Source organism: Pungitius pungitius, chromosome 11 (assembly GCF_949316345.1).
Source record: "Pungitius pungitius chromosome 11, fPunPun2.1, whole genome shotgun sequence".
NCBI classification, from domain to species: domain Eukaryota; kingdom Metazoa; phylum Chordata; class Actinopteri; order Perciformes; family Gasterosteidae; genus Pungitius; species Pungitius pungitius.
Window position 1 is genome coordinate 12998830 of NC_084910.1, and position 17286 is coordinate 13016115.

At 40.6% G+C, this 17286-nt stretch overlaps 3 protein-coding genes across 7 annotated transcripts in view; 2 read left to right on the forward strand and 1 right to left on the reverse strand.

Annotated features, from left to right (window-relative positions):
* LOC119198231 (carcinoembryonic antigen-related cell adhesion molecule 5-like) lies at positions 1-8358 on the forward strand. The gene is made up of 14 exons (XM_062565531.1): positions 1-65; positions 159-479; positions 919-1194; positions 1538-1786; positions 1958-2021; positions 4881-4909; positions 4976-5028; positions 5127-5193; positions 5486-5815; positions 6161-6266; positions 6678-6715; positions 7090-7161; positions 7311-7394; positions 7586-8358. The coding sequence occupies exons 1-13, from the start codon at positions 26-28 to the stop codon at positions 7358-7360; spliced, it is 1695 nt and encodes a 564-aa protein (XP_062421515.1). The 5' UTR covers positions 1-25; the 3' UTR covers positions 7361-7394; positions 7586-8358.
* A 330-nt stretch (positions 8359-8688) lies between these two features.
* On the forward strand, positions 8689-12938 carry LOC119197339 (nectin-3-like protein). Its single transcript, XM_062565718.1, has 7 exons — positions 8689-8897; positions 8990-9062; positions 9355-9687; positions 9890-9992; positions 10584-10618; positions 10706-10761; positions 10907-12938. The coding sequence occupies exons 2-7, from the start codon at positions 8999-9001 to the stop codon at positions 11030-11032; spliced, it is 717 nt and encodes a 238-aa protein (XP_062421702.1). The 5' UTR covers positions 8689-8897; positions 8990-8998; the 3' UTR covers positions 11033-12938.
* A 352-nt stretch (positions 12939-13290) lies between these two features.
* Positions 13291-17286, reverse strand: part of grik5 (glutamate receptor, ionotropic, kainate 5) — a 71246-nt gene continuing 67250 nt past the window's right edge. For 3 of the 5 annotated variants that reach the window (XM_062565714.1, XM_062565715.1, XM_037452813.2), the window contains one exon: positions 13291-17101. In XM_062565714.1, coding sequence (XP_062421698.1) covers positions 16472-17101 — 630 coding nt within the window. In that variant the 3' untranslated portion in view covers positions 13291-16471. The remainder of the gene's footprint in view (positions 17102-17286) is intronic. The other 2 variants (XM_062565717.1, XM_062565716.1) reach the window with 1 other exon arrangement.

Sequence of the window (17286 nt, forward strand, 5' to 3'; positions counted from 1 at the left end):
ACATCAGTCCTTTAAGGGTTTCAAGATGTTCAGGAGTGTTGCTTGTTTGGCGCTGGCTTTATCAGGTAAACTGAATCAAAATCATGTGGTTTTGTGTCACGCTTTTCTGATTTGTGGTACTATAACGAAACCTTTACTTTTGTATTTTCTGTGATCAGGTTGGTGTGTGGGTGAGGATGTCTTACCCCCGGGGCCTCTGAACGGCGCTGTGGCCGGCGCGGTGACGTTCACCACTACGCTCAAACCCCCTCAGAGTGTGTTCCTCTCAGTCCGCTGGAGCTTCAAAGACAACAACATCATCACCTCCACCAGCACTGATATCATTGATCCCAAGTACGCCAACCGGATCTCCTTGGACCGCGCCACGGGGACCCTGGAGCTCAGGAACCTGGTGCTGGAGGACACCGGGGAGTACACCGTCACCATCATACCGGACGCGGGGCTCCCCAAACAGGGGAAGGCCACACTGAATGTGTATGGTGGGTTCAATGTTCCCACGGTAAAAGCACCTGTGATAAGTTTTTTATCACTTGAAAACAATTCTTCTAAAATTAGTGCCTTCTTCAAAAGGATATCATATTATTAGAATTTTGATTCAGAAGTATTAGTTTAACACAAAGGAATCCATATCGCTTAATACAGCAACACCTTTGTGCGTGAAAATGCAATTTTCTACTAATACAGAATGCAGCTTTTTCCAAGCTGATAGCCTCACATTTATTAATTGAAAAGGCCCTTGAATGTAATTCCTCTATTTTTTTTACCCCTTTTCCTGGAAATGCATCGTCTTTTCCTCAAGGACATGTAATGTGTGGAGGGAAATGCAATGCGAGACAGAAAATCAAAGATCGGTACAGGGCAGCGATTGATTCCCGCATTCATCCTTTCATTCACCGTATTGACTTTCTGTTCCGTCAGCGCTGATAACTGAAGCCACCATCCGCAGCCCCGCAGCCGTCTTGATAGAAGGCAAAAGCTCCACCAACCTCAGCTGCGAGGCCCTCGGCTCCATCAGCACCAGAGAGTGGACGAAGGACGACCGGCCGCTCCTCCCGAGTGGGAGGGTGACCTTCTCCGCGAACAACAAGACGGTGTTCCTGCAGCCGGTTCACAGCTCCACCCGCGGCACCTACCAGTGTCGAGTCAGCAACCCGGTCAGCACCGTGACGGCGGCCCGAGATCTCACTGTCAACTGTGAGTGCGGCTCACTCAGAGCCTGCAGTGACATAAAGGAACTCAAGACCGTTTTGGGCATTTATCAAAAACTCTGCATGGAAGTTATGCATGGAAGAATGCAAACTTTATAGCACTCATATAGTGTTGTTTATGACTTTGTAAGTGCTATATATTCAAGTATAAATTTGAGGTACTTTGTAATTCTTATCTCATCCTTTCAACACCTTTTCAACACTTTCACACATTTCTCTGACTACTTACACACCGTAAATGGTGCAACATTGTAAATGCAAAGTGTCATATTAGTACTTTTATTCATATTAGGGGCCTCAATACTTATATATTTCTCTTCTCTGGGCAGATGGTCCACATAACATATCGATTATTGGACCGTCAGAAGCAGCACCGGGCCAGAGAGTCGCACTGCAGTGCACAGCAGACTCCGTCCCACCAGCCAACTTCAGCTGGATGTTCAACGGCAACGACACGCGTGTAAATAACTCTGTGTACACCATAGAGCGGTTTGAGGTACAACGCATAGGGAATTACACCTGCACTGCCAGAAATATGGTGACTATGCTGGAAAACTCCACAGTTCTGAACCTGAGAGGTGAGATTTCTGTTTTTAAATAGAGTCAAGAAGGCGATGCATCCATTTCATTTGTCAATAACATGCATGTGTGTTGAATGCCGAGGATGTTTTGTCAGTGTCGTCTACATTATAAGGCAAGCTGGTGCTTCCAAGTGCTGATGCTTCTTGTATCCGTCTTACCTCATAAAGCATCCTGCAGTGCTCCCCAGTGGTCGTATTTATTGCTTCTCATCAGCGCAATGATTAGGAGTTAGCAGGTGAGATTAATCTGAAAAAGATGAAATACCTGTCTAATCTATTAGTGCTTTCTAGGTGTCATACTCATTTACATTGTACATTTGTTTTCTCCAGTTTCCTTCTCCGACGCATCAGGACCCCGATGAAAATCAATAAAAATGTTCTCCACATGAAATGTTGATTTGACTCAATAGATATTGACGTTGCAGCTTGTCATCTGTGAGATGAATTGACAAATATCACATTGGAAAAACAATTATTATGTGAGTCTTTATTAAACAGACTTTGGCGGATGTAAGAGTACAAATAAACACCTGTGCCCTCATTTGGTCTCACAAAGAACAGCAGCCGGTGCATTTTCCCAAGTAACTGGTACTTCAGATATTATCACTAGTTTAATTCCAAATGACACAGAGCTTTACAGTTAACAATAAAAAAGACACTTATTCCCCTCACTGGAAATGGGAAATCCTTGTGGAGTTAATTGGAAAGAAGCTGATCACCTTGATAAGCCAGAACATGAGGACTACTTGGATTCACTTTTTTTTATCAGGGCTCACAGATAACCCTCCATTTTATAAAGGTTCCTTGCACATATCTCATTATTGTTCACCTTCAGGCAGCCATGTCTTAAAGAAATCACTTTTACTTCTACAAAGAAGCAGTTGAGTGAAACTAGATTTAGATTTCCCCTTCTGGGGGGACAAAGGGTTGCTTCATTTGTAAATATTGTGATCCTGGATTTTGACCTAGTTTATAATCTTAGCCCTGAGCATCGGCGTGTTAAAGAGTTTACATACAGCAAACCCCTCCTATCTCTGTCAAACAATCTGACTGACAAGGACAGTTCTGAAGAAAATTAGAGTTTGTGTGGGTGGTAATATGTAAGCCTGATTGCTCTTGATGTCTTTTCCTCTTTTATCAAACTGTATACGCATCTTGCATTAGTAAAAAGTTATGGATAATGACACCATTTGCTAAGTAATTATGAGATGCTGTTACTGTGGGTAATAAATATCTGATGGAGACGCAAAGCTGTATTTGCTGCAATGTTTAGCTATTGCTGCTCTAACAACACTCCACATCACAATGCTCAATGCACCACAGTCTCTGACATGGAAACGCAGTGTGAGCTTTGGCTCCGGGGAATGCAGAGCTGTGTCTGTCGTGTTGTTATTCCTGTCTTGCGCCGTAAGACCAGTAATTTACATGCAGGCAACAAGCTGAGTTCCACCAGCTGAAACAGGCAAAGCGTTGCATCCCCGGCCCCCGATTACTCTTCAGCACCTGAGGCCAATTCATCCAGGGAGCACGTTGATGATGTAGGAGACCTATGCTTTATGCTCTTTTGTTTCCTCATACTGGTGTCATCCGGCATCTCAACTAAAGATTTCAAGCAAAGAGAATCATACTGACCCCATCTGGTGAAATCTACACAAAGTACACAGACATAAAGAGGATATTTGACATTTGAAAACAAAATGATCATTTTGTGAAAAATTGCTAGTTGATTATGGAATTTTCCAACAACAGTTCTCTAACTAAATAAAATATGATGTAGGGTATCCATTATAATGGTGGGTTGTACACATATCACAACACAAATACCAAATTCTTATAGAAAAGAGCGATTCTGAAGACTGCTAATGCAATAATGTTGCTTTGCATATTTTAGGAGCAAAGTGTGTAGTGCTCACTTATACAATCCTAATCGCTGCAATGGATATGGGATGCATTTTTGAACATTTTACGGAGGCAGACAACACCTGCCTGCCGGGGGAAAACAAAGTGAAAACGTCACTGCCACGTATGAAGTAATACATATTGCGCCACAAAGCAGCTGCGCTACACACTCGGCCAACCGAGCTTATAGGAATTTAGCTGATTTGTATAGTTCTAATAGAGTTGTATATCGTCAGTGGCAAGTTTTGGTTCAGGGTGAACATTATATGTTCTTTTATGTATTTCTTCATACGTTGCCCCACTGATGGCATGAAGAAGAGTAAAAGCCCCGTTATTATTGGACATGGCTACAATCCGAAGCCGAAGGTGTTTTGGGTGCTCGCTCCTTTAGCTTGACGCACGCTCCTGATCTCGAATCTCGAATCGATTGCTCTTCCTTAGTGTCCCGGACGTTGGTGTCTCAAGGTTGAAATTTTTGGGTTGAATATTGTAACCTCCATTTCTGTTGCGAGTGAATATTTAAATTTCTTTTTTTTTAGGTTGAATTTTTTTGCGGTATTTTAATGTTGAAAAACATTCAGGTACATCATTTCAATGCATAAATATTTAGTGGTAGAAACTCAATCACCTTTTTATTTCAACCCCCGATGGCACAGATTTACTTCCATAGACTTGGCTTCCCCTTCTCTGGCTGGTCCAATAAATTAAGCCGCACCGAGCAGGTCACACTAAGTCAAGCGGTGCTTTATCACTTAGCCTCGATTTCTTCATTCTACTTTCGTGCAATGCCCCCAGGTATTGTGGGTCTGACAAGATTCCTCTTTTGATAACAGCATTCCCCATAGAGAGCGTATCAGCTGTGATCATTACCGTAGTCACAGATCATCTCTTTTCCCTTTTGACTTCATAATGATTTTGTTTTTACAAGATACAAACACATTGCAAGCTTCCCCTCCACTATACTTGTATAAAAAGGGCCAAATTTGACTCAAGGTCCCAACAATCATTTTGTCCAAGCAGCAAGCACAAACCGGATCAAATGCAACATTTATAGATGCATTTACATTTTTATCTTCATTTCCACGACGGATGAACCCTGAAACAAGTCACTTTCTTTTCTTTTTCTAAATATCCCCCCAGCTGTTGCTGTTCTTCTTTCGTTGGCGAGTTATTCGTCACTGCTGTGTCACAGTATCCGTATTGAGGTTGTGGTTTTGCTGTGTAAGAGAGTGTGTTCCTCTTTTCCAATGCTTTTTGTTCTGTGTTTCAATGCTGTCTTTCTTTCAGTCTTTGAGTTTTCCACTAAAGCCCCGGCAAAGCAGATCGACCTCTTCGTAACAGTAAGTTTCTCATGTGGATTTAAGGTAAAAGTTGATCAGCGTCGTTGTGTTACATTTTAATGGGTTTCTGTTATTTTGTCCTCTCTCTGTAGCTTTGAACAATGAAAACATCCAGCAAAGCACTTCTCACAGTTCTGAAGATGGTTTTTGTTTCATTGATATCAGGTAAAACAAAATGTCAACTTTTTAAAATGTCATTATGATGTAAAATAAGATAATATTGGTTTGAAATGTAACATGTTTGTTTGAGATAGTATAGCTTCATTAAATACTCTGTGATGTTAGTGACTATGTTAGTTTGACCTTTTGGAAAATGTGTTGCAAAACAAACTTGTGTTGAACGATGTGTCACAAAAGGAATCCTTATACACGCCTAAAACAAGGTGAAAAAAGGATTAACTCAGTGTTTGTTTGATTGATGAATCAACTCTCCTACATGTTTTGACAATTCTTGAAGCACAACAAGTCAAAGTCCTGCCTGAAGTGAGGGGATACCTCGGCCAAGATGTCACCCTGCCGTGCCAATTCATCTCAGGGTCAAAAGACACCGTTGTGTCTCATGAATGGGAGCTCCAAACACCAGAAGGAATGGAAATCCAAATTGCTGTTTCTAACATCAGATTAGGAGTTACTGTTCCAGACTCGTTTCGGAAGGGGAGAGTAGAGATTAAAGAACAATCTCTGATAATCCACAAAGTGGAAATGAAAGATGCAGGAAGTTACACCTGCACCATTACAACCTTTCCTAGTGGTTCATTTAAAGGATCCACCCAGCTTCATGTTCAAGGTGAGAGAATTAATGTCAGTATTACTCCAAGCCAGAAACTACATGTGAATACAATATTTTCCTTTTATGTTTTATAATCCCACCATCCATCACATGGTTGTCCCTATTAGTGGATTCATTGTTTGTCTCTCAACTGTACTCATCAATGCTAAATGAACTGTTATCATATACCATATGTTACACACATTGGCACATTCTGCCCAAAGATGACCTAAAACTGACAATTTACATTGAAGAGATGATTTCACTGTTTTGACCATTTTTATTTCCCCACCTGTGGTTTTACAAATAGCTGATATTTCAAGATAAATTGGTTGTCTGATTTTCTTTTCTTTTCACTTAAAGATGGCTCTGGAGGTCTTTCGGTTGGGGCCATTGTTAGAATAGTTATCCTTTGTTTAGCAACTTCTTCTCTAGCAGCGGGTGGCGGCTACTATATTTATAAGAAAAGGTAAGAATTTCCCCTTTTATCATTATTTAAGAATAGATGAACCTCTACATTTATCATTGCCCTAACTATAATCTCTTATAATTGAACTTGATAATAGAAGTACAATAAGTAAAGATTTATTGTATTACATTAATGCCATTCTTAACATTTTCACAGAATTTTGATGAAAATATATATTTTTAAAATTTAAATATGTTGATTTCCTTTATATTTATTGGAATTTAAGATGCATAACTACTTCAAGAAGCAAAATACTTGTGATTGTTGTTTTGCAGTTTTATTCATTTAAATAAGTAAACATCTTGCATTAAAGTCTTGAAAAGTCCTCTGGAACACCGTACAGGTTACAGCTGGAATTTTGAGTTGCATCACACGGTTACATTTTAACAATGCTTTATTTCTAATATTTAGAATCAACAAGAACGATACGCCCCGTCCAGAAAGTAACGGTTTGTATTTCTCTGATCCAAACTGTGAAATACAGTATATACTGTGTACAGTGGGTACGAAACGTATTCAGACCCCTTTAAATGTTTCACTCTGTTTCTCTGCAGCCATTTGCTGAAATGAAAAAAGTTCATTTTATTCCTCATTAATGTACACCCAGCACCTCATCTTGACAGAAAAAAACAGAAATGTATAAATTTTTGAAAGATTCTTTTAAAAAAGAAGAAGTGAAATATCACATGGTCATGTTCTGAATACTTTCCGTACCCATGTATATATATATATATATATATATATATATATATATATATATATATATATATGTTGTATGCAATTAATGTGGCCGGGATTAATGATATAAAATGTTTTAACGCAGTTAAAGAGTCACACCGGGGAGCTGAGTGGGCGGAGCCAAATTTTCCCAGAACGGCTGTTGTTTGTACGACAGGTCAGCTGCATAAATCACTTTTTTTATTTTAGTTGTGACACCTGTTTGCCAAAGACTTGCCATTGCTTGCCGCTGCCCCAAGGAGGATCTCTGCCCTGCATCTACTCCACCCAAATCACATGCAACAAACATTTTTGCCTTTTTCCTAGAACTAGAGGAATCTGTGTACGAGAACACATACAACGTACATGACAACTGAAGAAAAACAACTCAATCGTCTATTCCTTAAAAAGGTGAGTTTTTAATTCATTAATTTGGATTTTGTACGAAAATACACCTAGAAGTTGTTGCGGAAATAATTTAACACAGCTTATTTAAATTAAATACTGTATGAAACATTAAATGAACACTTGGAACATACAGCTGATCAGAGCTCAAATACTTGCCACGAGTGACATTTCCTTCTTTTTCACTTATTGTCCAGCAGGCTACTTGAAAGACGAAGAGCTCTGCAAAAACAACAACAACAACGACAAATTTATTCCCAAATAACCCGACATCAGTGTTTTAAAGAGTCCGTCCGTGAAGATACCGCCGCGTCGGGTGACACCTGCAGCTGCCACACCTCATGAGGACCCGATGGTTAACGTTAGCGTTACAGACACCTGACTGTTACCTGGTCAGTGAGAGGAGCATTTTCAGGATAAGATTACATAAATCAGGCTTTTCGGTTACATCTTCCGCCACAAACTAAAGACACACCTCTTCAGACTGTACCTTGACTAAAAAGACTAACAAATTGTAGCACTTAAATTGTACTTATAATGGCTCTTATCTGTAACAAGATGTAAATCAGCTTATTGATGAAATTGCGCATTCTTGTTTCTTGTTCTTTTGAGTTTGTATCCTCATGGTTGAAATGCACTTGTTGTAAATTGCTTTGGATAAAAGCGTCAGCTAAATGACATGTAATGTAATGTTTCACTGCTTCAATTGATCGAAATTCTGATTATGAGTAATAGATATTGATCCGCCCATACACAGATTCACACACTTATGCAATTAACTTGTTTGCGATACTTTGTCAGGCTCGTAGCCCTCACAGGGGGGCGGTTTCACTTGTTGCCATGATGAATAAATAAAATAATAATAGATGAATAACTTACATAAAAATCCCAATTGAGATAAACCATAGAATGTGTCAATTGATACTGAAGTTTTATGTATATTGATGTGTATTCAATAAACACTTTATGTAGCTCCTCAGTGCCTTCTGTATCACTGTTTCTGAAACATCTATCGTCTATCTATCTATAATATATGTGAATCTTCATATATCCCCAAAAACAGGAAAACATACTGATTCAGATTTTATAAGATTACCTATAAACACATTGCACTTTGACAAAAAGGGCCAAATTTGACTCAAGGTCCCAACAATCATTTTGTCCAAGCAGCAAGCACAAACCGGATCAAATGCAACATTTATAGAATAAAAAGATACATTTACATTTTTATCTTCATTTCCAGGAAAGATGAACCCCGAAACAAGTCACGTTCTTTTGTTTTTCTTAATATCCCCCCAGCGGTTGTCATCATCATATGCTCTTCTTTCGTTGGTGAGTTATTTGTTACTGCTGTGTCACAGTATCCGTATTGAGGTTGTGGTTTTGCTGTGTAAGAGAGTGTGTTCCTCTTTTCCAATGCTTTTTGTTCTGTGTTTCAATGCTGTCTTTCTTTCAGTCTTTGAGTTTTCCACTAAAGCCCCGGCAAAGCGGATCGACCTCTTCGTAACAGTAAGTTTCTCATGTTGATTTGAGGTAAAAGCTGATCAGCGTCGTTGTGTTATATTTTAATAGGTTTCTGTTATTTTGTCCTCTCTCTGTAGCTTTGAACAATGAAAACATCCAGCAAAGCACTTCTCACAGTTCTGAAGATGGTTTTTGTTTCATTGATATCAGGTAAAACAAAATGTCAACTTTTTAAAATGTCATTATGATGTAAAATAAGATAATATTGGTTTGAAATGTAAAATGTTTGTTTGAGATTGTATAGCTTCATTAAATACTCTGTGATGTTAGTGACTTTGTTAGTTTGACCTTTTGGAAAATGTGTTGGGTAACTAACTTGTGTTGAACGATAAGTCACAAAAGGACTCCTTATACACGTCTAAAACAAGATGAAAAAAGGATTAACTCAGTTTTTGTTTGACTGATGAATCAACTCTCCTTCATGTTTTGACAATTCTTGAAGCACAACAAGTCAAAGTCCTGCCTGAAGTGACGGGATACCTCGGCCATGATGTCACCCTGCCGTGCCAATTCATCCCAGAGTCAGAAGACGCCGTTGTGTCTCAGTGTCAATGGGAGCTCCAAACACCAGAAGGAATGGAAATCAAAATTGTTGTTTCTAACAACATATTTGGAGTTAATGTTTCAGACTCGTTTCTGAAGGACAGAGTAGAGATTAAAGAACAATCTCTGATAATCCACAAAGTGGAAATGAAAGATGCAGGAAGTTACACCTGCACCATTTCAACCTTTCCTAGTGGTTCAATTAAAGGATCCACCCAGCTTCATGTTCAAGGTGAGAGAATTAAAGTCAGTATTACTCCAAGCTACAAGAAACTACATCTGAATACAATATTTTTTGTTTATATTTTCTAATCCTTCCATCCATCACATGGTTGTCCCTATTAGTGGATTCATTGTTTGTCTCTCAACTGTACTCATCAATGCTAAATTAACTGTTATCATATGAACTCAAATTCACCGTCCTATTTCTTCAGAAGAGATGCCGTTATCCTCAGGGTTGGTGTCTGCTATAGTGATTGCTGTCATTGTGCTGTTAGTGGTCATTGCAGCCATTGTTTATTGGATCTTCATCAGAAGGTGAGTGTGTGATTATTTTGCATATAGGAATATAGCAGCCATAGAAAAGGAACATTTACCCCTTACCAATAACTGTATCAAGAATATATCAGCATTACGTATCCTACAAATACATATGTTGAAGAATAACTTCATATGTCAAGCTGACGGTAATATTTAACAATGTTTTTCACAAGGATCTTGAAATCCAAGATCTTTATTTGGAAGACAGACAGATGGTAAATTATAGAAAAAATCTAACCAAGTTTGTAGGTCTCCATGAGCCGTGCATGCATAGGATAAGAAGGCATCATTTTTCATTATTCTAAAATAATATTTTCTTTGAACACCACTATTTATTCATTGTCAAGATTGTTCTATGTACTTACTTACTTCCGGTTCTGAGATGCATTTCTGTTTTTCCATTTGTCCTTGGGTTAGGGTTTCACCTTAAATCATAAAACACAAGAGAAAAATATTTCGACTTAATTAGACTTAAATGAATGGTCAGATTTTTTTTCACTCACTTGTCTCTCAGAGCTTCTGTAGAAAACAGATACTTTAGATCGAAAGCAATCTCATAATCACAGAAGTCCTGATTCCTTCATTCAGATGTGATCCTACGGCCAGGCAGCGCGTCTCCGTAGGTGAGAACAAAATACTCTTTACGACTCCATTTTTTATACGTTTTGTGTGTTTCAGTTCCCCTAACTTAAAGTGTGTTTGTCTTTCAGATACAGGTGGTGCACAGGTGTGTGTGGGGAGACCATCCTTCATTGTAAGAGACGAGGTGAGCTGGTTTGGAACCACATGTCGGGCACATGTTGGATGCATTTCAGTCCGTTTAAATGTAGTTGTGCTCCCGCTGTTTCAACAAAGCAACATCTGATGATACAACTGAACAGGCCTCCAACTAATCTCTCTTTCTCCCACAGAGTGTGGTTTATTCTGACGTCAAGCTCAAACGGTCAAGAGATTCTGCAGTATCACACAATGAGAAGCAAACGGCCGATGATGTCACGTACTCCGAAGTCTCAATTTTGCGCCAGCAACTCAAATGACATTAAATATCTGCTGAAGTAAAGACAAAGTTAGCAGTTGGGTATGATTTAGTTAAATTAGAAGATCAGTCGCTTCTAAAATCAAATCTAACCTTTGTGGCTGCTCTAGAACTTGTGTACATGCTCGCATGTATTTTATACCCAAGGACCTGAGTTCCCACTGCAGCCTGACAGCAGGCGATGCAGGATAAAGGAAGTCTGCAGCGCATTCATTGGCTGCGGTATTCTTTAAAATAATCAATACAGCCATGCTGTTAGTTATGTGAGGCTGAACTGTGCTATAAGCTCACATTGACATGCTAACATGCTAACAACGACAACGTCACCATGTTTGTGTTTAGCAGGCTTACCATCTTCATCTTATTGGTTAAACATTTTAACGTTTTTAAATTAGAGCTAAACACAAAGCAAAGCTAAGGTCTATTTAGAAAATAGAAATTTTTCAAAAATATACTTCCTATTTTTACATTGTTTATAAGAAAAAAGGAGGAAGACAAAAAAAGGAAGCCAAAATTGTTCAATGCCAAAGTCCTGTTTATAGATGTTGCAATCTGAGCATGAGGGAAGTAAGAAGGTGACACGATTACACACAGAGCCGCTCTGAGTTGGCGGCTGGTTTTCAGCCGTATTTCGTCACAAGGGCATTTCGCGAGTGTGAGATCATATATCTGCTATAAAGTTAAACTCCCTTTGGGTTTCTCAGAAACATTATCTTTTAGAAAAGAAATGTCTATATTTGCTGGGTATAGTTTATCAAAATCCATACTTGAAAAATGTAATCCTTGGGTCTTTACATTCATATACAGTTAATATTGATTGTTTCATGTTAAGGGATTAGTTTTTGTCAGATGTGGTGATAAATGGCTGAAGTCTTAATGTTTTGTTTTCACACTCGTTAAATCGGTTTCACTAAGCTCTAAAACTGGAAGAGGAAGTAACCATTGTTTGCGTTTGCACCATTGTAAAATCAATAAGATACATTTTGTATTGAAAATAATCATTGCCGCTTGGGGCCCTGGGAGTGTGATAAAACCTACAGCAAAAGCATTTTTGTTCCTGTGGATTTACTTAAATGTTATCTTTCCTTTAATCCTAAACGTATTGTGCGCACAGGTTTTAATCCTAGTGATGTTTAGCTTTCTATGACAGCTGAGGTAAATTATCTCCCATCCATAATCGAGCGTTAAACAAACACCAGCCAGATAAAGACAAGATAACTGAAAATATTTAGGGGGTAATGGAAGAAGGTAAAGAGCCACTTGTTACTTTGACAATCTGGTTTGCACAGCTTCCGTGACAATTACAAATCAGGAAAACTAATTTGTAACTTCACCATATTACATGATCCTAATTCAATCACATATTCAAAACTATTGGTGTTGTCCTTGACTTTTATCAAATTTTCAGCACATCATCATGTTTTGGCCACATGATGTCTGCGTGCGGGTATTAATCAGAGAGGAACAAACTAGCGGAAGTCATGACTTCCATTTGAAAGAAATGTAAAGTTTAGTGTTTCTGGTATTCTGTGAATCTGAAAATATTCACAGTGACGATTTGAGGCACAACTCCCCTTGCTCTTCTGTTCATTTACATCAAGATCCCAGGTAAAAAGAAAGGTTTAAAATAAGTGTCACCTTTCACAGTTTTACATCACTGCTTAACTTGTAACTGCAACCAACACACTGATTCACGCTGTGGAACAAATGTATCAAACAAGAATAAACTAGCCTATTTCAAACTTGTAGTTTACTCGAGTACAGTTCTTGAATAATTGCAATTAAAAATGTTTCCTGTGTAAACATGGGAGGACGGCACCTCGAGGGACAGACTTTTAAAAAGACGACAACAGGAGGACTCCATGCATGTCTAAATATAGTAGCTGTCACGTTACTGTAGTGGCACTTTCACCTCAGTGAAATATCTCAGTACGTCTTTACGGCAGCGTTTCCAGCAAACAAAAGGAGAAATGCTGTTTGAATATTTTTATTCCAAAAGAAGTTTGTGTCTATAAGCTTTAAACAACAAGGCGAACGCTCTGAAGAACATCATTGCACCGTCGTCCCTACATCTCTAATCCCCCCCACCCCTCAGAATCACACTAAAGAGCCTCTTGGTCTTCAACAGGAATAACAACAACAACAATTGAATCATAATATTCATCATCAGTTCTGATAATCCATTTAGCACTAATATAGAAATGTGAAAAAATACCAAAGAAAAGCACGTAAAAATAAACAAAAAGGTTTGTTTGATGCGTTTACGGTTCAGAAATTCCAACTTTTCTGTTTTGTGACCCTCCCTTCCCTTCATACTTGGGATTATTCATACCGGCAGTTTGCTTTCTCGCTTTCTTAGAGTTCGCAGCCTTCTCTTGCTTCTCCACAATAATGGTTGGCAGCTAATAAATGTGTGCAGCTGGTGGCTTAAAGCTGCTCACACTTAATGGCTCAGTGGTGCCCTCACATTTCACGTTTTGTCAATTTGCACACGGAACCAACCGGAGACGAATTTAAGAACAACCAGAGGGTTTACAACCTTTAGACAATGAGGAAATAAGCTGTTAAGATTTCACGGATGGTTGTGTTTCTTTGTCTGTGTGTGTGTGTGTGTGTGTGTGTGTGTATACACTGGCTTCTCGTGGAAAGGGGCTCTCTCCTGCTGCTTTGTCAGCATTTTAAGCACAAAGGAAGAAATATACAGAGAGTAAGAAACGCATCAGATCCAGGCTTCGGCTGCTTCGGGTGACAGCAATCATTCAAAAAGACAGCGTAATGTTTCCAAACACCGTTATCACTCGTCATCTGCAGCGCAACTGTGTCGACAAATCCGTCCCACTGCAAAACTGCATAACTTTATGAAGCAATGGAATGTTTTTCCCAGACAACAGTGTCTGTATGGTATTATTTTTCTCAGGGGACGTGTAGGGGGCTGAACTGGTGGGTTTGCATGTTTTGTCGCGCACTTTGTGTTTCTGCTGAATTTTGATGGGTGTGAAGCCACTGAGGGATTGTTTTCCTGCTGTTTGGTGAGATCTGAGATGAGAGTGTGAAGCCCATGCAGCTGGCAGCTTTATGTGTGTTGGCGCAGACTCACAGGACTGAGTTACAGATTGATTTTTACTTTAATACCTAGGGCAAAAGAAGGGGGGGGGGGGACTCTGACTTCTAAGAATCAGCAGCTGGTAATGATTACATTCATAAAATCAGCCGTCACACCAGGAAACAGTGACACTGAAGAGGATGATGAGGAATTTAGTTATCGAAGACATTTCATTCAGCCCCAGAAAGAGGTCGCCCCCCCCCACCCCCCCCGACCCCCCGTGTTCAGGGGAGTATTTTGTGGAACGGATTTTTTAAATGATTCAATCAACATTGAGACACAACCTGCAGTTCAGAAAATGCTAATACAGCACTCAATTATGATTTCATATAAAAAATAGATATAATCTACGCAACGAGTGCAAACAAATCCGGACATTTTCTTTTGAAGGGAGCGTTTCACAGAGAGATCGTACAACAGAGAACACGGCTCACACTAAAGGGAAGTAATACTGCAGTAACCACAACTCAATCTTTTACTCCTGACTGAAAACGATTGTAATTGTGATTCTAAACATCAATGGAAGCAAGAAGCTAAGAAATTAATTTTGATTTAATAGAATTGCTGTTGGATGGTGTAGCCTGACTCACACAGCTCCGAAACTGTGACCCTCTCAGTACTCCTCTAGCATCACTTCTGAAAGTGTCAGAGACACTTGTCACCTGTTAAGTGTCTTTTCAAAAAAGACTTCCATCCAGAAGTTAAATTTAGGCTACTCATCAGTCAGATCAGTTCATCCATTCATTGTTAGTTTTGGTCTTTTATTTGGATCGGTTGCCAGTAATATAAATTTAGAATGTAAGCCTCATTCAGTAATGCGTAATTATTCTACACACTTGCTGTGAAAGCAGTGGGGAAAATGGAGATAAAGTGTCCACAATTTGAAAATAAAATGGCTAACATGAGCAAATCCACAGGTGTATATCCTTTATGCACCATGGCTAATATGCTGTGGCGTATAGTTTCAGTTTGGGAGTTTCACCAAACAGTAGAGCTGTAACATTAACAGCATAATTCAAAGAGACCAGGTTGCCTTCTGAGCTGGAGAAAAAAAAAAAACATGCATTTCCTTTTAAATCTTTTCATCAGCATGTTTCCCTGTGTTCAACCCCCTCCCGAATGAGCCCCCAGACACCGAGGGGAGTAATTAGGCGATCAAAAGCTGAGACAGTATTGACAAGGCTGTGTTGAGTCTATCACTCTGGCAGGAACCTCTGCTGTGTCTGGCCAAGTCTGCTGAACAGAGAGAAGGGAAGGAGCTGTGGCTACCGTCTGCTGGCGCATTAATAAGCCCCTCAGAAGATGCCTTAAATGAACAGATCAGGACACATCTAATCGTGGAACCAGGGACTCCTCATTCAGGAGTGTCCTTTCACTCTTTGCCTCTTTTTGTCTCCTCCCCTTCTGTTCTTCTCTGTCTATCTCTTCTACGCGGTGTGAGCAGAGGGGTGCCAACAGTTACTCGGGATAGCGAGGGACATTTATTTCACATTTCTCCTGTGACATTTCTTCTTCTATTGGGCCCAATTTGAACATTTCACTTTTAATGGTTCTCCTCACTTGAGTGATTACAGATTTACAAGGAAGCATTTATTTTATTTTTTTTACAATGCACCAACGCACAGTGTGAAGGAAGGCAGAGAGTTTCCTCTGCTGCCGTTTGCATTATGTGGTGTTGAAGTAGCGCCGTCCACCTTCCCTGATACCATCCAAAAAGCAGCTATTGTCCGAAGGGAGAGACACTTAACTCTTGGACACAATAGTTGTAGTCAAGCGTCTTACTATGTCATAACTCAGCATATTCTGGATTTAATTCTGTAATTTCAACTCAAAACAATGGAAAAAAACAGGAATAGTAAAAGAAAAAACAGGAAATAATTCTTTGAAAGTCTTTTAGTTGCGGTTTTGAAATCACATACAAGTACAGTATGTCCTCCAACAAGTCTTTTCATTTCATTTAATGGAGGAGGGAAGTGTCTTTTTCATGAAAAACCAGCACACTCAAATCGAAAAGGAAAAGGAGGCCAATAGAAACTGTCATCTGGTCATGTGATCGTCATAGTAGAGTACAGAAGCTTAACAGACACCTCACAGCGCACTTGAAGGCAGCTCTGCATCTGCATCTGCATGCCAACTGGTGAAAGGTTTGACTTTATTCTCCTTTTAAAGGTTGTTTTCTGTTGGCTGACCTTGAGGTTTTTGTCCTCTCCCTCTCTTGTGAAATGAATTTCACCAGTGGCGTAAATGTTCCTCAGTTACATCACCTTCACAGTCAATTTCTGCTGCCCTCTCCTCCCTCCCCCACCCCTCCCCACTCCTCCCCCATTGCCTCGGGTCTCAGTCCTGTTCAGCCAGCAGGTCTGTGGCTTTGCTGTTCTGCGGAGGTGGAGCGGGTCGGGAGGTATGAGAGGGTGGGCTGTGGTGTTGCCGCCTCGGGCTGTGCCCCGCTCCACCCTCGCTGTCTGTGTTGGATGAGGATGGGGGTGGGGGTGGGGGTAGCCTTGGCAGGGGTGCCGATGAAGGTGGTATCCTTGTTGTGGCCGACCCTATGCTGCTGCCCGATCGCAGGCCCTGGATCCTGCGGCACTCCTGGCAGATGCGCACGTGGGTGCAGCTGCGGACGGGCAGCATTACAGGCGCAGGGGCCGGTGGAGGAGGGGTGCTGTTGGCCCCCAGCGGATCATCTAGGATCCGCTGGGGTCCTGGGCCTAGATCCGAAGGGCCCGTCCCTCCCGCTCCCCCTCCTCCAGCTCCACCTGTCAGCGGACCAGCGCCACTGTAGAGCTTGCCGTTACTGAGGCGCATCTCCCGGACCAGGCGCAGGGGCCGGGGGGCCCCCAGAGCGATGCGTGTGGGATGGCGCAGGGCCGCGGCGCTGCTGAGGGGCCGACGGCGGCGCATACGGGAGCTCTTCTTACAGGACACAGCGTTTCTGAACTCTGTAATCATCTCCTGACAAACAGACACCTACAGGAGAAAAGAAAGGAGGGAAGGAAGAAGGAACGGAAGGAGGCAAATGTAGGAGGGGCAGGCGGCAGAACAAGACGGTGGAAAAGCGGTACGTGAATAAGGGAGCGGATGGGCGGAAAGGGGATCGAAAGGAAAAGCAAAAAAACAGGGCGGAGAGAACAGATACAGTACAGCATGGTAAA

Bases quoted from the DNA above. Each gene is read 5' to 3' on its own strand.
- LOC119198231 (XM_062565531.1), top strand. From the start codon at position 26: ATGTTCAGGAGTGTTGCTTGTTTGGCGCTGGCTTTATCAG. The intron at 480-918 runs GTGGGTTCAATG...CTGTTCCGTCAG, and splicing joins GGCCACACTGAATGTGTATG to CGCTGATAACTGAAGCCACC. The intron at 7,162-7,310 runs GTCAGCTGCATA...CCTTTTTCCTAG, and splicing joins GGCTGTTGTTTGTACGACAG to AACTAGAGGAATCTGTGTAC.
- LOC119197339 (XM_062565718.1), top strand. From the start codon at position 8,999: ATGAAAACATCCAGCAAAGCACTTCTCACAGTTCTGAAGATGGTTTTT. The intron at 9,688-9,889 runs GTGAGAGAATTA...CTATTTCTTCAG, and splicing joins CACCCAGCTTCATGTTCAAG to AAGAGATGCCGTTATCCTCA. The intron at 10,762-10,906 runs GTGAGCTGGTTT...TTTCTCCCACAG, and splicing joins CCTTCATTGTAAGAGACGAG to AGTGTGGTTTATTCTGACGT.